At 35.9% G+C, this 20,487-nt stretch overlaps 1 protein-coding gene across 1 annotated transcript; it reads left to right on the forward strand.

The window, feature by feature from the left end:
- The first annotated feature begins 376 nt into the window (after positions 1-376).
- LOC142350302 (palmitoyltransferase ZDHHC17-like) lies at positions 377-18,586 on the forward strand. Its single transcript, XM_075402112.1, has 9 exons — positions 377-537; positions 1,502-1,771; positions 4,889-5,033; positions 6,113-6,161; positions 6,793-6,906; positions 7,017-7,142; positions 12,586-12,948; positions 13,034-13,113; positions 17,940-18,586. The coding sequence occupies exons 1-9, from the start codon at positions 384-386 to the stop codon at positions 18,109-18,111; spliced, it is 1,473 nt and encodes a 490-aa protein (XP_075258227.1). The 5' UTR covers positions 377-383; the 3' UTR covers positions 18,112-18,586.
- The last annotated feature ends 1,901 nt before the right edge of the window (positions 18,587-20,487 follow it).

Consider the following 20,487-nt stretch of genomic DNA (forward strand, 5'->3'; position numbering starts at 1 on the left):
TCAACTTATGTTCCTGGGCTTTCAACTGCAGCTGTGGACATTGTAACCCGGTGCAGAAGCTCAGCTCAGTCGTTATATGAAGGGTGCAAACCCATGTGGAAAGACCCACAGAAGCCTAAACTCTCTCTCTCATAGCCCCCCATGAAATTATAGGCCCACATCATGGTGTATTTACCATCATATACCCATCACCAACTGGGGGTGGTTTAGGAGGGGGTTAGTATAGATCCAGAAATTCAATTTTTTAAGATTTTTGTATAGCACTATGTATCGTGCCGATCAAATTGCAAATGAAGTTTTGTGTTGCCTGGAGGTTTAATAAATTCTGACTGGAGGGTTAATAATCGTTCTCTTTTTTAATTTTGCTTTTTTTCAGGGTAAACATGCAGCAAGAAAAAGATCCGGACTGTAACTCTGGGCTAATAGGTCATTTTGAAAAAATAGATTATCCAGAAGAGGCGCAAACCACTGATGGAACGTCTGCTGATGGTCTGCCTTCTGGAGCCAACACAGACATCGTTCAAGCGACACAATATGGTAATTAAGGCCCGTCTATGGGAGCGCTTAAAAAATTTAACGATTCGTTTCTTTGTTTAGTTATTCATAATCATATGTAAAAATTCTTACGTTAATTGCAATGAAAATAGTGGGTAAAGTAGAGAGAACACCATAATTGGCAAAAAAAGAGTTTCCCATTATAGCCCTCACCATTATGGTATAATTACCATGATTGGGGGACGGGGGCTATATGTTATCTGACCACTGAGCTGGGGGCTATAATGGGAAAGACCCACCTTTTTTCATAACGTGCTATATAAGTACACATCAATTCGAATTGAGTGGTATGAAAATATGGGGAGTGAGGCAAAACAGAACAGATCATTTTTAATAAGTAAGAAGCAGATGCGCTGAGGGTGGGGTTGCTTGTTGGGAAGATCATGGTGGAGTTTGTCATAAAATTTCGGAAAATTTAATTTTCATTTATATTTTTGTTAAAAGATGAAAAATAATGAAAAATCAGTTTTATTTTTAAAAATATAAGTAATATTGTCGATAATGATGGTGGTTTTCACAATAAATATGAACACCTTAGCTAATTTTTTAGTTATGATAATTATTCATTGTTTAATGTTGTTATGACAAAACTCAAAAGTTGGTTTGTGTTTCGAAAGAGGGCCTGAAACAAGTCTGCGCCTACAAAAATCATAAAACTCTTTAGCATCCAATTTCTAGGTTATCTGACCACTACCATGGGTTGGGGGGGGGGGCTGTAATGGGAAAGACCCAAAAAACTAAAATATCCCAGATTCAACAGGCCTCTAAATTTAGAAGAATTTCAAATCTTAGGGAAAGTCATTTCCTCTACTGGAGCCTTTACTAGAATCTAAATTATGGTTCTTTTCCAAGTTAGACACGTCTACTAGTGATAACTAACAGGTTCAATCATATTTGTTTTCTGGGTGGCGATTATTTGAGCGTTAATATGAGAGGACTACTTTAGGTAAATTCGACGTTGTGCGAAAGATGATAGAATCGGGACAGACAGATGTGAATCAATTGGACAAAGAAGGAATTTCACTTCTGCATTGGGCGTCTATAAACAACAGGGTATCCATAGTCAGATATCTAATTATGAAAGGAGCCATAATTGACAGAAAGTGCGGAGACCTGAACACAAATGCCCTTCAGTGGGCAATTAGACAGGGGCATTTGCAGATGGTTGTTCTGTTACTGCATTATGGATCAAGTCCTTTGGTCACGGACGTTAACGGTAAGCCAAGTTTAAATTTTCTTCATAACGCCGCAGAGGTATACCAAAATTTCCGCCGTAGTAAAAATCGCTTGGAAATACCTAAAATCTGCAAAATTATGAGACAGGCTGATTATTAATCGCCGCTTCAGCTTCTCAGCCGGCTATTTTAGTGGTGCTAATATTATTAACGACTCGTAGAGGAGTATTGGTTTTCTTGAGGTTTTTTCTACCGGAAGTACGATTTGTTCAGGCGGCGTTTTGACCTAATAGTGAAAATGAGTGAAATTGCCGTGTGAACTAAGTTTTTCTGAGCGAGAGCAGTTTTTTGTTCACGCGCTGCATTCAGTGAATGACTTTTTGACTTCGAAAAGAGTTTTTGAGAGATTGGCGCATATAGATGACAGCCTTTAGCCGTGTTTTCGTCAATTTGGCCCATTTTTTTTTATTGTAACTTAGTTTTTTGTTGAAGTAAATTTTGATCAATGCGGCATGAATATGCAATCATCTGAAATCAATACCACAGTAATTGTGAGAGCTGTTGACGTGAGGTGTTTTTGATTTATAAATTTGTACACATACGATTCGATCTTGGCGGTTTTTGTCAAAGTTTTCTGAGTTTTTTGTTTTTACTTTGAGTTTTTTTGCCATAAAAATTCTTTTGGTGCGCCATCGGTGTTTTTGGATTCGTTTTGTTGCCAATTGAACTGTTTTTGGCGATAGCTGTTCAAAATACAATGAAATTCTTTAACCATTTTTTGAGCATTGTTGTTTTTTTTTTAATTTGTTTTACTGTTGCGAAATTGAGCTTTTTTTTACTTCTAACTTAGACAGGAAGATGGCTATGTAATGTTCTTAAACTTCGATTGCTTAATGGCAAAAAGTTCATGTTTTTTAACCTCATTTATTTGTTTTGATTTTTAAGAGTTTCCAACTTACTTTTTTGATTTTTCAGAAATCGCTAATTATTATATTTCTTCACAATGTATGTATTCTCCTCATTCTAGCATTTTTGGTTCTAAAATTCTCCTGAGACCTATAGTTTTATTCGCCCTGCCTTTTTTAGTTAAAAATTATCAATTTGAACTAATAATTTTTATCTTGTTTCCTTTTACTTTTTTGTTTGTGAATTTTTGGAACAATTTCCTTTGGATTTTTTTTCAAGTATGTTTGCAATTGATTTTAACGTAATAAGACAATGAGGTTTTGCTAGCTTCAATTGCAAATTTTGAACAACCCTCTTTTTATGAGGTTATTCATAGGGCTTGGTTTTGGTAACATATGATTTTTTGCGTTTAAATATTGTTCTGTCTCTTTGGTCTTTTTCATGATCATTTTTGATTTGATTTTTTCGGTCCTTGTTTAAATTTATTGCGTTCATTGTGATTTAAAGCGAATGTTAAGCGACCAAGTTTATTTAGTTATCAATTGATTACAATTTTTTTTGTAAAATAGTGTTTTCATTGAGAGAACTTAAGGAAATTGATAAATTTTAACAATTTTTGGCAATTTCTTGCAGTATTAATAATTTTTCCTTACTTGGCTTGACTTTTGCCGCTTGCGTACTATCCGAGCTTGTGATTTTAAAATGCAAACCCTCCCCCATTGAAAGTTTGAAAAACTCCGAATCATTCATAGTAGTAAGAGACTACGAAGCAGACGTGAACTTATCATTTGTAAGTACTGTGGGATAATTTTTCAGTGGGAAATTGTAACTACATTTTTATGGAACTTCAGAAACAGTGAGCGTATGCATATGAAGAGTATGTATGAGTAAGCTATTCAATTTCGTAAGAAAAACTCCTCAATTTTGTAAATATCCTAAATTGTCTATAAGAATTTTATCACCTGAGACGTGGTAAACTTTCGTTATTTTTTCAGAAGAAAGTCAACGTGTCAATAATCGCTAAGGATGAATGGAGGGCTTTTAAAATAGAAAATCAATCAACACCTGTCAATAGACACCTGTAATTAGACGCAGAAAGAAATGTTGAATCAGTATAAGGTCTCATTGGAGTGACAATCTGATGCTCTAAATTAAAGTACTGAAGAATTAAGAAATGGCGAACTTTCTTTGCTTGATTTTAATAGTGCGAGCTCGGGTCCTTGCGGGTTGAGTTTGCGATGACAGTTAAAAACAAATTTGTGATTACAAAATTGACGTTGGTTGTTGTTTAGAATCGACCAATCAGCGATCTTGATTTATTCGGCTTCAATTCTCATTTAATGGTATTTAACTATGTGCCCGTTCGGCTTCTTTCGCGTCTTCCAGGTGAACACGAGCATCAATGTTTTATTCTATTTGCGCTTTCCTTCTGATCTTAAACCTATCTTTGGCGAGGTTGCGTTTGACTTTTGCAGGATAAGTCTCTCACTTCTACTTTATTCTTTTAAATGCATTTTATTGAGCATTGAATTTGCCATTCGAACTCCTATTATACATTGACACTCCTACTTTACAGTTGACAAATTTTGCGGCTTCTCCCTTTCATTCTGCTCGGTTGTTGTCGTAGTCGATTCAGACAAAATTATAAAGCAAAGTGAAGAGAGGTTATCCGTTTTATCTTTTCCAGGTGAAGAGAGGCTATCCGTTTTATCAGCCTGTTTTTCAGCCTGTTGGAATTTTGTGGCATACATTATTTCAGTCAATTCGCTTTGGATTTCTTTTGACCCTCAAAAAATTGCTAGACTTGTAGATGAAGTCTCGCCTTTGAGCGATATCAGTAAACTGTAGTCTGAACGGTCATTGGATCTTTATCGACTGCAATTTGTTTTCCTCGGGTTCTAATAAAGCGATTAACTTGATTTTCAGCTCTTTTTTAAAATTGATCAGAATCGTTTAACTTTTGTCCTTTTTGTCAGTTATATTAGTTTTTTATCTCTGTTTCGTAATATCTTGCTTTAATTCAGTTTGTATTGTTTTTTGTCAATTCTATGTTACCTTTAATTGCCTGAATGATATCACAGACTTTATTGATAATTGTGTTTTGGAGTTACTTTTTATGAATGATTTGCAAGACAAAATATTTGACATCTGGTTTTTCTGCGTTTTGTTGGTCGGGGTTGTTTAACTAGACCAACAAAACGCAGAAAATTGTTTAACTAGAGCAAAAAAATCTATGCTGCTGCAAATTTCAGGTCTGAACAGTTTGCATGTTGCATCCCAAAGTGGTCACACGCCTATTGTGGCCTACCTGATTGCAACTGGAGCGTGTGACGTAGACTGCACTGATGAGCAGAATGGACGTACGGCTCTAATGCACGCAATACTGCACAGCTCTGGGTAAGAGGACTTCATTTCGGTGAAACTCTGTTCTTCTCTAAATTTCCGTTTATTGCTATTTTTGAAAAGAAAAATTTGTATAACTGGGCGACGAAGGATTAATAGATTTCAATATGTTGTGTTACTTCGCTATGATTGAAGCCGTTTTGGAGGAGTCATCTTAAAGTGATGCTAACAGGATTAAAAAGTGGTGTTGTAAGGTTAGTCGGTCAATTAGAGATGTCGCAGATTAATGTTTTCGTTCGTTAAGGGGCAAAGGGTTCTAATCAATGTAACAGATTTGTCATGCTATGTGCTAACTAGAATAAAAATTGATGTTTGATAACGACATCCTGTCTAAAGTTAAAGACTTGTAATTTGATGTTGGAGTTCTGAACGTTACTAAAGGATAGGTTAGGTGACTCTCATGAAATCTTTGAAACAATCCGGCATTCGTCAAGAGCCGCAGTGATTGGAGCTATAAGTCGGAATTTCATAGTGAATTTTGCAGAGTAACCTTGTTTGAAATCCAAACTTCGAAGTTTGAAATCTGGCATTATATATAGGAAAGTCTGGTTTTTAATTGCTCTTGAACGTAGTTCATAGCAATTATTGTAAACGTGTGTGTCTTTTTTTTATGCAAAATTTTCGCTTGACAATTTTGACTTTTTGATTGACTTTTACGCCCTTGACTTTTTGCATTTCGCGTGATCTAAAATTTTCTCTCAATCACAATTTCAAGCAGTTGAACTCAATTGGCGGCAATTTAATACTAAAAGTCAAATGAAAAGTGCGCCGAAACTGGTGCCATTTTTCACTTAATAGTGGTATATGTTAACCTCTAATGTGGTTATTTGAAGCCCACTATTGAACTTCTTAGTCCCATTTAGGCTCCCCCCCGACTGAAGCAGGCTGCAATTGATTAGAGCTCCCACTATTCGTTCAACAGCAATTCTTCCGACGTTTAGTCGGTTATGTTTGTAGAATCTGGCACTGCTGAGATATGTCATTTTTAAACTTGTTTGAGCGAAATTCAATAAATGTTTACACTGTTAATCAGGGATTCAGTTGATAATGTTTGCACCTGTACCTTATTTCAGAGAAGACCCAACTCGACTTCTCATAAACCTTGGAGCAAGTGTTAACAAGGTCAGTATTGAATTGACATCATACTGATTATTCGAGTAATTTTTGATGAAGCATTTCGTTGAGTTACTTGTTTCTAGTGCAGTTTTGGTCTAACCGATAATTTTTTTATCGGTTGTAAGCAGCAAACATTTTTCTGTGTATAAGCGCCAAACATTTAAGAAAATGCATGTTTTGTAACTATAGCAAAAAAGTTTCTGTAACTATTATAGTTTTGTAACTATTATAGATTTGTGATTCATAAAGAAAGAAAGAATTAATTTCGTTATTACGATAGAAATTGAGGACAGATAACGAGACCACTGGGGTCTTCTGTTGCAAAATGCTGAGAACATCAGTTAACCTTAATATATCACAGTCAATACCTGCTGAACAATTCGTCCGAATTTGACCAGAATGCATTTTATGACCAAAGTTTTGTGCTTTTAACCCGTTTTGAACTGATCAAAATTTATTGCGCTGTTTCGCAAAAATAATAGATTGTGAAATTTGTATAGATTGTGAATTTTCAAAAGCATTTGATTTTATCTGAGCTGCAAATAACTTATAAAAGTGGCGACGAAGAAAAAATTACGGTTGATTTTCTCTGCATGAAATGAAGAAATTGTGTTTTAAAATGTTTGTTTTTTTTTAGACTGATAAATCGTTCGGCAACACGGCTTTGCATTATGCTCTGGGAACGAACAACTACTCGGCAGTGACGAAGCTGCTCAACTGCAATGCATCACTCGATATTCCCAACAAAAAGGTAAATGCACTGAGTTCTATCATCTTAAAAACAATATATAGAACATATTATATATATGTTATATAAAATATATAATAGAACATATTAAGGCGTATTCTGCATGTTTTTAGGGAGAATCGGTCAAGTCGGCTTTGAAGACAGTGACAAACATTGTGATGAAAAAGCGCATTGAGAAACATATCCAAGTCACTGAGCTCACTGCCAGGAGAAATTGGAGGACTTTTCATAAAAATCCTGTAAGCTAAATCTGTAATTAGACTACTTTTTGTGGTATTGATTATTTATGGCTTGGACCATAGGTCGGCTGAAACATTTCATGACAAGTCTCGAAAAGCAACCGTATTTTCTAAAGTCTCGCCAAAATAATATCTCCACTAAAGTCAAGGTTTTCTACTTCACGTCGTTTTATCTTCGGCAAAAGTGATTAACTGCTCTGGGATGAGATGCAAATATGCGAATGTGTGTCTTTTTTATGCAAATTTTTCACATTGCCGTTTTTGCGCTTTTCATCTGCAATAATCGTTGACTTCTCAAATGACTTCCACGCATTTCTTTTTGATTTATGAGTGATTTCAATTGCACTCCCTCCGAAATAAAGGTTGTTTAAACAAAACCGATTGTTAGAGAGACGATAATAAGGCCCTGATAGCCGAGAGGTTAGTGCCTCAGTCGAGGTGACAGAATCGTACATTAGTCTGTTGTTTTCGCGCGCATAAAGAAAAATTTATCTAGGCTGCAGCCCCTGAATTAAATTTACTCGCGCGTCATTCGAGATTATTTTTTCCGATGTTAGTCTACATAGTTTAATTATGTTTAATAATAAAATTTACTGGGGTGAGTTTACGTAGAAGAGAGGCATCAGTTTGGCTACGGACAAGCTTAAATTTATGTTGTATATAATGTTCTCATCATTTTAATGTAATATTGCAATATTTTGCTTGACTGATTTTTCGTCGACGGTTTTAACTTTTCGTCATGGAAAACGGGATAAAAAGATAAGGCGCAGAGGACATTAAATGGCTGAACAACTCTCTTAGAGCCTTACCTCTTACTGGTCTCAGAATATGCGAATCACCGGAACTTGAGGAGAGCCCAAACTCGCCATCCTCTACCACCCGGCGATTTGGACCCTGCGCCCCGAACAGCCTCCCGCTCAGCCTTCCCTAATGCACGCCCTAATTATAACTTACCTAGCCCGCAGATGCTACTACCGAAGCCAACCGCTCGTTTGAGAATAATTAGGCCGACGTTAGTCGGTTATTAAGGCGAATGTGTGTCTTTTTTATGCAAATTTTTCACATTACCGTTTTTGCGCTTTTCATCTGCAGTAATCGTTGACTTCTCAAATGACTTCCACGCATTTCTTTTTGATTTATGAGTGATTTCAATTGCACTCCCTCCGAAATAAAGGTTGTTTAAACAAAACCGATTGTTAAAGAGACGATAATAAGGCCCTGATAGCCGAGAGGTTATTGCCTCAGTCAAGGTGACAGAATCGTACATTAGTCTGTTGTTTTTGCGCGCACAAAGAAAAATTTATCTAGGCTGCAGCCCCTGAATTAAATTTACTCGCGCGTCATTCGAGATTAATTTTTCCGATGTTAGTCTACATAGTTTTACTATGTTTAATAGTAAAAATTACTGGGGTGAGTTTACGCATCATTTTGGCTACGGACAAACTTAAATTTATGTTGTATATAATGTTCTGATGATTTTAATGTAATATTGCAATATTTTGCTTGACTGATTTTTCGTCGACGGTTTTAACTTCTCGTCATGGAAAACGGGATAAAAAGATAAAGCGCAGAGGACATTAAATGGCTGAACAACTCTTTAGAGCCTTACCCCTTACTGGTCTCAGAATATGCGAATCACCGGAACTTGAGGAGAGCCCAAGCTCACCATGCTCTACCACCCGGCGATTTGGACCCTGCGCCTCGAACAGCCTCCCGCTCAGCCTTCACTAATGCACGCCGTAATTATAACTTACCTAGCCCGCAGATGCTACTACCGAAGCCAACCGCTCGTTTGAGAATAATTAGGCCGACGTTAGTCGGTTATTAAGAGATAGATGGGGGCTACTGTTGGCAATCTTTTTTGATTTTAACGCTTCAAAGAATTTGAATTATATTTGGGCGCTCTCTTTTGTAAGATCCATCCGTCCACACATTTTGATGATTTTCGGTCAAATGATTTTGGAAGTCAAATTAGAGTAGTGATTTTTGTCCTGTCGAAACAGGAAGTGGAGTGAAAAAGAGCTTTCACTCTTAGTGGAGCGAGCTCTGTTGATTCGCGTTATGAGATTTTTGGCCTCACGTAACTTTGCTCTCAAAAATGACTTTATCCCCTTCAAAAGTATTTTTCTCTGCTTTAACTCAAGTCGATAAAGTGTCGACTGCGTATGTGTCACTAGAAGAGAATTTTCTCTTTTTAGGTCTGTTTTTTAATAGCCGCGAAGCGATAGCGGCTATTTTTGGGGACATCGTTGTTTTTTACAATTCAAAGAATTTGAATTGTATTGGGGCGCTGTCTTTTTTAAGATCTGTTCACACATTTTCATGATTTTTGAAGTCAAATTGGAGTAGTGATTTTGGTCACGCCGAAACAGGAAACGGAGCAAAAAAAGCGAGTGGTTTTGCGGCGTGAAATTTTTTCGCTCCAAATTTAAAGTAGAGTGAGAAAATGGTGTTTGAACAAAAATTCGCTTTCTCGCTAGTGGTTTTTTGTTCACATGCGGCAATTTCACTTTGATTTTTACTGTTTTTTCGATTTTTTTGGATCGGGTTTTGTCTAAATGGTTTTCCCAATCCATTAATAGCTAATGCTAGGCCTTGTTTTTTGTTTGAACCAAATTTTCATTTCTCGCTAGTGGTGTTTTGTTCACATGCGGCATTTTGACACCAATTTTTTGTTTTTTAAATTTTTTATCTGATTTTTTTAGAAATGTTTTTCCCAATTCACTCATAGTCCGTTATAAGTCGTTTGTTGTTTAGTCAATGAAAGTTCTTTGAATTGGACGTCAGGACTTGTCCTGCTATGTTTTTTTTAATTCGTTGTCTCCATCGATGATTCTTACGACCTGACTTCTTGGAATTGACTTCTTGGAATTGACTTCAGTGACTTCTATTGCTTTGCAGTTAAAATTTGTGTACGTGATGTCTATCTGCTTTTAGGTCAATTTCATGACTTACGTCACTCAAAAAATGACTTCTGAACTCACTTATGGAACTTTAATTTTTTATGTATGAAGATTTACTAGTTAATAGTGTGCATCTAAGTAGTGCCAATCTTATATGCCCTAATTTGTGATTATTGGTCTTGAGTTTTTGATCTCGAATATCAATTTTGAAATAGCTCTTTAAGGGAGTTTTCATTATAGAACGTATGTGTCAAAAAATTGACAGTCCGAAGCTAACCCGAAAAGTCTAGTGGTCTATTGAAGGACTGGTGGTCGATCTGTCTATCTTATTTCTTTAGGTGTTTCAATTCATGGAAGGCCGCGAGTGTCTATCGCGGCTATTTTCCGGCAATCTGTCGGCTATGTTTGTTAGTATTCGCCGTCAGGTTCGCAACAGCTTTTCGCTCTCCTTACATTTCAAAAAATTTGAATTTTCCTTGGGACGCTGTCTTTTTCAAGATCTGAGTCACACGCAAAAATCCGAGTGGTTTTGGGACGTGAATGTTTTCATTTTATGTATAAAGTAGAGTGAGCGTTGAAAACAAATTCGCTAGTGCCTTTTTGTTCAAATACGGCTATCTGTTTTTGATTTTTATGGCCTCGAAGCTGTATGTAGCTATACTCGTGTGCTCCTTGTTTTTGTTACATTTTTTCTATTCATTCTTCCGTTTGACTTCTTCAGTGACTTTTTCACGCCTGATTCCTTGCTCTTTGCGTGACTTAATTTGCGAGCAATCATAATTTATGTCTTACAAAAAATAAAATTTTCTTACAAAAAATAAAATTGATTGTAAGATAAACGATAACAATGGTCTAATAGCCGAATGGTTAATACTTCTGATTTTTACGCCGGGGATTTGGGATTGAACCTCTGTTGCCAATTGTTTTAACACGAAAATGTCTCAATGATAAAGGTCTGAATTATTAAAGTTTTTAAGGTGACGGCTATAACTTTTTTCTAACTCAATTATGTGACCTAAATTTCGAGCAATCTGAAATTGTCTGTTGCTAAAAAACAAAATTGATTGTAAAATAAACGGTAACAATGTTCTAATAGCCGAATGGTTTATGCTTCTGATTTTTACGCCGGGGATTCGGGATTGAACCTTTGTTGCCATTTTTTTGCACACGAAAATGTCTCAATGATAAAGTTCTGAATTATTAAAGTTTTTAAGGTGACTGCGATAACTTTTTTCTAACTCAATTATGTGACCTAAATTTTGAGCAATCAGAAATTATGTCTGTTGCTAAAACAAAATTGATTGTAAAATAAACGGTAACAATGGTCTAATAGTCAAATGGTTTATGCTTCTGATTTTTACGCAGGGGCTTTGGGATTGAACCTCTGTTGCCAGTTTTTTTAACACGAAAATGTCTCAATGATAAATTTTGAATTATTAAATTTTTTAAGGTGGCTGTGATAACCTTTTTCTTACTCAATTATGTATCTGTTTATTCCGGCTATGTTATACTGTTTTTGTTTTATGGGTCTTTGGATCAAAATATTTTAATGGTTTTGGCAATCTATTCATAGTTTGTTCTATATCTACGTTTTTCTGTTTATTGAATAAATGTTCTGTGGTTTGTAGGTAAGAACTTGTCCTGCTGCCTTTGCAATTCATTGAACCATTCGATCATGCTTTTCGTTTAACTTGAGTCACGACTTTTGCATTTGACTGCTCACTTATTTCACTCACTGTTTCAACTGAATGGTTTTTTTCTCTCATTGAATGACGCAATACAGAGTGAATACTGTCAAAATCAAAAGATAATATAGTGGAAACGGTCAAAGATAAGGGATAAACCAATATAGCCCGGTCATTTGGTTGTTATGCATCAGGTTATCAAAGTTTATCAGAGCGATTGCTAGCTGGCATTAGTTTTAACCCTGTTAGCTTTCAATTTAGGAGCTGAATTAATCATAATTTTTGAATCTGACTCAAACTGCGCAAGTTAGAACTCTTTTGACACTTAGAAAAATTCTGTCAATTTCTATCTCGTCTTTTTCAGTTTTAATCGCGATGTGCCTTAAACGGGTAAACGGCGCCTATTTTCGACAATTGGCCGGCTATGTTTATCATTTCAGAATGCAGATCTATGAAACTCGCAATCTGTCCTCTTTTTTGGGCCACCTGTCCGCTATTTTGGTTTCATCTCTGAATCAGATATCTTAAGTTAACAACTTGAAGCATTAGCTTCAATTTTCTGCGACATTAAAACTGCAGCTGGACGACTTGTTTAAAATACACAACCCATTATTGGAAAGCTAACAAAAGTTTTCTTCTTACGCCCCAAAACAATTGCTAGCTACATAAAATTTGTCACCTTGCAAAGAAATCGCGAAGACAAGCAGATTTGATTGCTTCAACAATTGCTGATGAGTTTTTAGAATTTATTTTCAGTGCATTGTATAATGTGTACGGGAATGTATAAACCAAAAGAAGCAATTTTAGCAAGGCATTAAAGCAAACAGAAAGTATATGGTGCCATGCTTGTTTCAGAAAACGATCGACAAAATGACCTTCACCCTGCCTTTCGTATGTATGGGCCTTATTGGGTTACTCCTAGAAAGCTATCTTCACTTTATGCTCAAACTAATTCTAATTCCTGCAGTTATTCTCACAGCCAAATACATCAGCGGATCTTGCTTGACGCTAAACTCAGTGCAAATTTTACCCTTTTCTACCTATTTAGCCCAGAAAGTACTGATGTATTTCACGTGGTTTCATTATTATTGGAACGAAGTGAGCGGGAAAACGAATTTGATGCTGCTGTTTTTCTCCTTCTTTCTCTGCTATAATTTCTACAAGACAGTCTTTTCGGATCCTGGTTACTTGAAAAGATCAATGGAAGCTAAAAAGCAGGTAAATGAGTTTTTGTTTGTTCAATTGATGTTAGCCGCCTATCTCTCCGGTCCAAAAAATGAGATTAAATGTTCTGCTGTTTTAGGCAATAATTTCATATGTTGAGAGCGACCAAGCCGATTTCTCCTCTTTCTGCACAACTTGCATCATCAGGCGTCCTATAAGGTGAGTCTTTGTATGAAAGAATTTTGAATGCATTTCATTGCTCTAAGACCATTTGAGCAAATATATAGGTACTGATGTGCTCGTCTTTTAAACAATTTTTGTCCAAGTGATTTATTATTAAGTGATTAGTTTCTCTCCAGCAAAGCTTGAAGCAATTATTGTACTCGTGTGTTTTCCTCATTAAAAATTTTTGGTTGACCGTTTTTAAGGTCTAGGGGTGGGTGTCTGAAAGATAAAACTTCCATGGATCTAATCCCTAACCGACTCGTCAACTACTATGACAATTATCTCGCAATTCTTTAAATCTCGATAGGGTTTGTTCGAAGTTTCTTTTTATTAATTTATTAAACTTCACAATTCTAGACTTTTCATTAAATTTCAACTCAAATGTTATTTGGATGCAAAATCTCACTTAACGAAATTAATAATTTAGAGTTTGTTCAACGAAACCACCAATTATGTAAGTGAACAGTTAGCGTAATAGGTTTGAGAGCTACTTGTACTCATTCATAGACAAATTTTTCATATTAATTGCTCTCAAACGAAGTTTTTAGCAATTATATTAGTCCTGTCGGTCTTTTTTATACGATTTTTCGCTTGACCGATTTTTTGTCTGACGCTTTTGACTTTTTGTCCTCAAAAACGGGATAAACAGGTAGTGCCCAGCTGGCATTAAGTGCTCTTAGAGCCCCTCAGCTCTGTTTCAGCTCAAACTGTTTTAGAGACTTACACTTATGGTGTGAAGGGCGGTTCTTAAGAGGTTGAAGACACCCCACCCCCACTGTTGAACCCCCCCTCCCCCCCCCCCCCACTATTGCCCCCACCCCCCAACCCCTCAACTTTTTTGAAATTTTTTTGTCATTTATTAGGTTTCTCCAGCCTCAAGAGCAACCAAACCTCCAGGGTTTAATAATAGGTTACTGTATGGTTTCTAGTGGTAATGGAATGGTTTTTCAACATTTTAACATCGCGAATTTAAGCAATTTTTTTTTATAAAACATGCATTTTTCGAATTATAAAATTTATTGACATTATTATTAGCCCCCCTCATCTTCTCAGCCGGCTATTATAGCGCTCCTTTTTTTTACTTCGTCGAGCTTTTTTTCGCTTTACCCATTTTGCCGCATTTTCAACATTTTGCGTGAAATCTTGTTGACTTCTCTAGGCTAGTTTCACTCTTCAGTCATTCTGCTCAGAGTCCTTTTAAACAGCAGCTGCTCAGCAAAGCATTTCAAAATGAAGAGAGTCAGTATAAATTAATCAAAGTCAGAAATAGAAAAGGGATAAACCCATAAAGCCCATTTTTAGATGCCCGTACTTGAACTTTGTTCTCATAAGTTTTAGTTACTATCTATAATGCTTATTGGTATTGATACTGGACCCTGTAGCCTCTCACTGAGAGACAGGAGTATGTTCATTACGAAATGACATCAAAATAAATCGCACTTAGAAATGTTTTTATACAAAAATCAATTTTTGTTGATATTTTCTTTTCTTTCAATCCCAATAGAGTTATAGGAATCAACGGCGGCTATTTCCGGCAATCTGCCGGGTGTGTTTTAATTTTTGTTTTAAGTTTTTCGGAGCTAGGAAGTCTCCTATAGCGTTTGATAGTAGGGTACTAAATTTTTTAGTGGCCATGGAGTTGTTTTCATTATTTTATCACAAATTTTAGCAAAAATTTGATAAAACTTGCAATTTTTCAAGTTATTTGAAATTTTGTCATTTTTTGATTTTTCCAACCTCAAGGGCCAACGAACCTCCTGCAGGGTTTGATAATAGGTTACTGTATAGCTTGTAACGGTAATGGAACGGTTTTCAACAGTTGAACATCACGAATTTTAGCGTTTTTTGACAAAACCAGCTTTTTTTTTTTTAAATTTGTTATTTTTTTAGGTTTCTTCAACCCCATGGGACAGCGAACCTCCTTGAGGGTTTGATTATAAGGTACTGCATAGATGTAAATGAATTGTCTTCCAGTTTTTAATATCAACAGTTTTTTAAAAATATTTGCAATTTTCATATTTTTTGAATCTTTTTGATTTTTTTATAATTTTTTTCCGACACCAGGGTCCTTGTTCTCTTCCAAGGTTTGATGATAGGCTATTGCATAGATTCTAGAGTTAATGGAATTGCTATCAATTTTTTAACGACTCCAGATTTACCAATTTGTTGATAAAATTTATTTTTGTCAAATTTTCGGAAATTATGTATGTTCCAAGTTTATGAATCTTTATGGGCCGGTTAAACTATTTAAAGCTTGAAATAGAGATACTGGGTAGTCTCTTTAGACAATGAAATGGTTTTGAAGATTTTAATATCTTGAATTTCGGCAAGATTTTGTTAAAATTTGCTATTGTAATTTTTGGTTATTTTTGTCCTTTTTCAATCATTACTGGCCAACGAAGCTTTCAAGTCATGCAGATGAGTTACATGACATGAATGCAGAGACAAAAAAATAGTTTTGAACATTTTCACTGCGAAATCTGGAAGTTTTTTTAATTTTGCCATTTTTGCAAATTTTTAAAATCAGTTTTTTTGATTTATTTACAAGGTTAGAAAACTAAAAGTTGCAGTGTCGAATCAAACTAAAGTTAGCCTGAGGCTAAACCGTGGCTAGCTACTGACGAATCCAACCGCTCGCCGGTCGTTTGAGAGCAATTGGAACGACGTTAGTCGGTTATGTTTTTTAATATTTTTTTTTGAAGATTTTGCAATATTTTGCAATTTTTTAAAATATCAATATAAGAATTTGATTTATTTACTAAACAGGCTAGAAAACTGAAAGTTGCAGAGTTGAATCAAGCTAAAGCTAGCCGCACTAAACTGTGGCTAGCTACTGACGAAGCCAACTACTCGCCGGTCGTTTGAGAGCAATTCGCCTGACGTTAGTCGGTTATGTTTCAATATTTGAAAATAATTCATTTTTGAATAATTAATATAAAAGTTTTGAGAAATTAAATCAATTGATTTTAAAATTTTGTGTCGGATTGCGTTGTCAAGGCGGGTCATTACAATTAAATGTCGGCGGCCACCATTTTTTTCTCATTTTTTCTAGAAAGGGGTTTTGAAGTATCAAAAAATGTGTTCTGAAGTGTCAAAAATAAAGCTCTCGCCAATTTTGTTGGAAATTGAGGAAAGCGTGGAAAGTTTGAGTACTTTCCACGCTTAGGGTTCGAATAGGGAAAAATGAATCTGTGTTTGTGTGTTAGTTTTGTTTGGAACCGTGGATAAAAAATGCTGCATTCAGCTTGAAACTGTGAAATCTGCTTTGTATCTCGAGTTGATGAAGTAGTTTTATCCAACTACTTCAAGGATTATTGTCCATTTTTTAAATAAAAGTTCATCCTTTATAAAGACATGAACTGATAGTTAAAAATAAATCTGCTATTGAACGGTTTTGATATGTGATTTTAAAGCATTTTCATGCTTTTTAATAGCGGTGAAGCTATAGCCAGGCTAGTGTTGGTCTCATGGTGTTTTTACAACTCGAAGTTGAGTATTAGTATTTTAAAAGAGTTTTTGATTGCTGAAGCAAGATTGTTCATGACTTGGACTTCTTTCTTCTTTTCGCACATTGATTCAGTTTTAGACCCTCTACTTAACCCCCCCCCCCCCCCCCCACACACACACACACACCCACCACCAAATACCTTCCCCGACCAAATCTACCTTCCCCTCTTTGACACCGGCCACCACCTCCCAATACTCCTCCAACCCTAAACCCCAAAACTAATAAATTGTCTGCATTTTGAAAACACTTTTTATAGTTTTTTAAGCAGTTAGTTGTCATTTTTTTCATTGATATAACTGATTTAGGTCAGGTTGATAAAGAGTTTTACCTGAAGCTATGTTTTAGCGGAAGCAAGTATATTCATGCTTCAACTTTGGCTACTTTCTTTTCCGCATTGAATTCCGTTTTAGAGCGTTGAATTCTGTATTCGAACATTGAACATTTTTCAGCTTAGTTTTTAATGTATTGAAATCTAATGTATAGGAGCTGCTGGTAATCTTGGAAGTCAAGAGCTCCCATAGTAAATGCTCCTCCTTATCCCAGTCACAAACAACCACGTCTACCTAAAACCCTCAGCAGCTAAACTATCCTCAAAGACCGCAGCCCCCTCCAACTTGCGCTGCCCTAAAAAATTGTAACTGCTCTTTAAAACCCCTAAGGCAGTATATGCTAAACTTTATTTCTTTTCCTTTGATATTTCTGATTTAGGCGAGGCTAGTAGGTTAGTTAAGAGTTTAGATTGAACTATTCGTCGAGTCGTTTTTGATTGTCTGCCGTTTGTTTTTGTCTAATTCGTCGTCTCCCTCAATTTTTGTTGCCTCCATTTGATTCACTCTGGAAAAAGTCAAGAGATTGACTTTTTTAAATCCTTCCACTCAGCAGGTGAAATTTATTTGCTTGACGTCATTTGTTTCTATTGTTTTCGCAATGATTTTTAGGTCAATTGTGTTATAATTTTTTTCGCACTAATCAGTTACATTACTCAATAAAAGATTTAATAAAAAGTGATCCAATCTAGATATGTATATGGCTGTTTTACTTGAAAAATTTCCTGTTCTTATGATTTCTACTCTTCGAATTCTACGGTCAGTTATCACTTCAAATCCCGCTTTAAAATTACAGAAAATTACAACCACCCCCAAATTTTGCAAAAAATTATTGTATCACAGACAATTTTATGCTTCTCCCTATTTTAACCAATGAGGCTGACATCTACTAGCCGTAGGGTAAAGAAAGTTGATTATGATTTGAACTGGAATAGATAACTCCCAGAAGTAGTAGATCACCTTTATCATATTAAAGTTCATTTCAGGTCTAAGCACTGCGTATTTTGCAACCAATGCGTCGCGAGGATGGATCATCACTGTCCGTGGGTGTTCAACTGTGTGGCTGCAAACAACCACTCCTACTTCATAAACTTCCTCTTCTTCCTTGAGGCCATCATCACCCTCTTTCTGGGCGCCACCAGTGTCTGTAAGTGTTGAACAAATTAAAGTAGGCCTTGAAGTTTTCATACAAGCGAAACTGAATCTTTTATCTCGGCGGTTGAAGTAATAGAAACTGACAAAAATATGTAAAATTGTCCCATTATAGCCCTCCCTCCCCTCAACAAAATTATAGCTCCATTTTTAGTAAATTTATGGTATTAGGGGTTATAGGCATAGCCTCCGCTCAGCTGAAAAAAATCCAAAAATTGTTCTGACCCTAATTGTGTTTGTCTAACAATTGTCTCCCAGCAATCGAATTCTTTGACTTTCGTGACGTTTTCATTAATTTTTGCCCTTAAATTAAGTCGCTCTAATTTAGAAAATCAGGTCACTGTACTCAATTGTGCGTGGTAATCTGTAACTGTGAATTGAAAAAGTAATAAGTGAAGTGCATTGGAGAAAAGTGGTCGATATTGAATTACGAAGTCAAGGACTCGGTGACCCTTTGAGAGCAATTCGCTCGACGTTACTCGGTTATGTTTTATAGCCGCCCTCATCTTCTCAGCCGGCTATTATAGCGCTCCTTTTTTTTACTTCGTCGAGCTTTTTTTTTCGCTTTACCCATTTTGCCGCTTTTTCGACATTTTGCAGTCCTTTTAAACAAGTCCTTTTGCAAGTCCATTTAAACAGCAGCTGCTCAGCAGAGCAATTCAAAATGAAGAGAGTCAGTATAAAAAAATCAAAGTCAGAAATAGAAACGGGATAAACCCATAAAGCCCATTTTTAGATGCCCGGTACTTGAACTTTGTTCTCATAAGTTTTAGTTACTATCTATAATGCTTATTGGTATTGATACTAGACCCTGTAGCCTCTCACTGAGAGACAGGAGTATGTTCAATTACAAAATGACATCAAAATAAATCGCACTTAAAAGCGTTTTTATACGAAAATCAATTTTTGTTGATATTTTCTTTTCTTTCAATCCCAATAGAGTTATGGGAATCAACGGCGCCTATTTCCGGAAATCTGCCGGGTATGTTTGTCTGTTGCTTCAGATTTTTCGTCCTCCAAAACGGGATAAACTGGTAAATTTCGAGGGCATTAGGTTTCCCTTTGGTCCTCTTAGATTGTTTCTGCTGTTTGCTGTCTGCTAAGTGTTCTTTTTGTCTGTAAGTCTCTTTATATGTAGCGTTGGTTGAATGGGGATTTTTTGGGGAAAATTACGTCGAAAAGCATCTGACAGATTAATATTCTACTCCTAGTTTTCGTTCAGTTTATTAGTGTTCCCTAATTACTTTTTAATAGCCGCCCCAGCTTCTCAGTCGGCTATTATAGCGCTCCTATTTTTTTTTTATAATTCAAAGAGTTTGAATTGTATTGGGGTGCTGTCTTTTTTTAAGATCTGTTCACACATTTTCATGAATTTTGAAGTCAAATTGGAGTAGTGCCACGGAGTCACGCCGAAACAGGAATTGTAGCTTTCTTGCTAGTGGTTTTTTGTTCTAATGTGGCATTTTGACATTGATTTTTTGTTTTTCTATATTTTTCGATCTGATTTTTTTAAAAGTGTTTTTCCCAATTCACTGATAGTCCGTTCTAGGTCTAGTTTTTTGTTTAGTCAATGAAAATTCTTTGAATTGTACGTCAGAACTTGTCCTGCTATGTTTTTTTACTTCGTCGAATAAAAATTTTGTCTTAGTTCACAGCTTGTTCAGCATTTTGCGTGAAATCTTTTTGACTTCTCGAGGCTAGTTTCACTCTTCTCTCATTCAGATAAAAAGTGTTTTAGACAGCAGTTGTTCAACAAAGCAATTCAAAATGAACAGAGACAGTATCAAAAAACGAAATAATAAATAGAAACGGGATAAACCCATAACGCCCAACTTTAGATGCACGTTACTCGAACTTTGTTCTTAGTTACCATCTCTAATGCTTATTGGTATTGATACTAGCACCTGTGTGGGCTCACTGCGAAACAGGAGTATGTTCAGCTCCAAAATGACATCAAAATATTTTGTACTTTAGAATTGTTTGTACAAAATCATTTTTTTCACTAGTTTTTTTCTCTTATCCTAATATCTTATCCTCTTATCTTTAATCCTAATCTTGGTTATGTGAATTAACAGCGGCAATCTTCCGGGTATATTTTTTCCGTCTTCTCACGCTCATGTGGCCGAGCTGGAAAAACCCAAAAAATATAGATATTGATGATTTTGATCTCACAATTTGATCTCGCCTTTTTGTCTCACAAATCTCTCCCAACAGTCCAATTCCTTGACTGATTCTATGACGCGTAACTTCTCTCATTAGTTTCTGTTCCTAACATAAGTCCTTCTAATTTAGAAAATTAAGTCGCTGTACTTAATTGTATGTGGTAAATTGTAACAGAAATTGAAAAAATAAAATCCGAAGTGCGATGGAGCAAAGTGGGCG

Source organism: Convolutriloba macropyga, chromosome 12, assembly GCF_964194025.1.
Source record: "Convolutriloba macropyga chromosome 12, txConMacr16.3, whole genome shotgun sequence".
Taxonomy (NCBI): Eukaryota; Metazoa; Xenacoelomorpha; order Acoela; family Convolutidae; genus Convolutriloba; species Convolutriloba macropyga.

What these genes read in the sequence shown, in the direction of transcription:
- LOC142350302 (XM_075402112.1), top strand. Translation starts at nt 384, where the DNA reads ATGCAGCAAGAAAAAGATCCGGACTGTAACTCTGGGCTAATAGGTCAT. An exon ending in GCAATACTGCACAGCTCTGG is followed by an intron (nt 5,034 to 6,112) that starts GTAAGAGGACTT and finishes ACCTTATTTCAG; the next exon opens with AGAAGACCCAACTCGACTTC. An exon ending in TCGATATTCCCAACAAAAAG is followed by an intron (nt 6,907 to 7,016) that starts GTAAATGCACTG and finishes GCATGTTTTTAG; the next exon opens with GGAGAATCGGTCAAGTCGGC.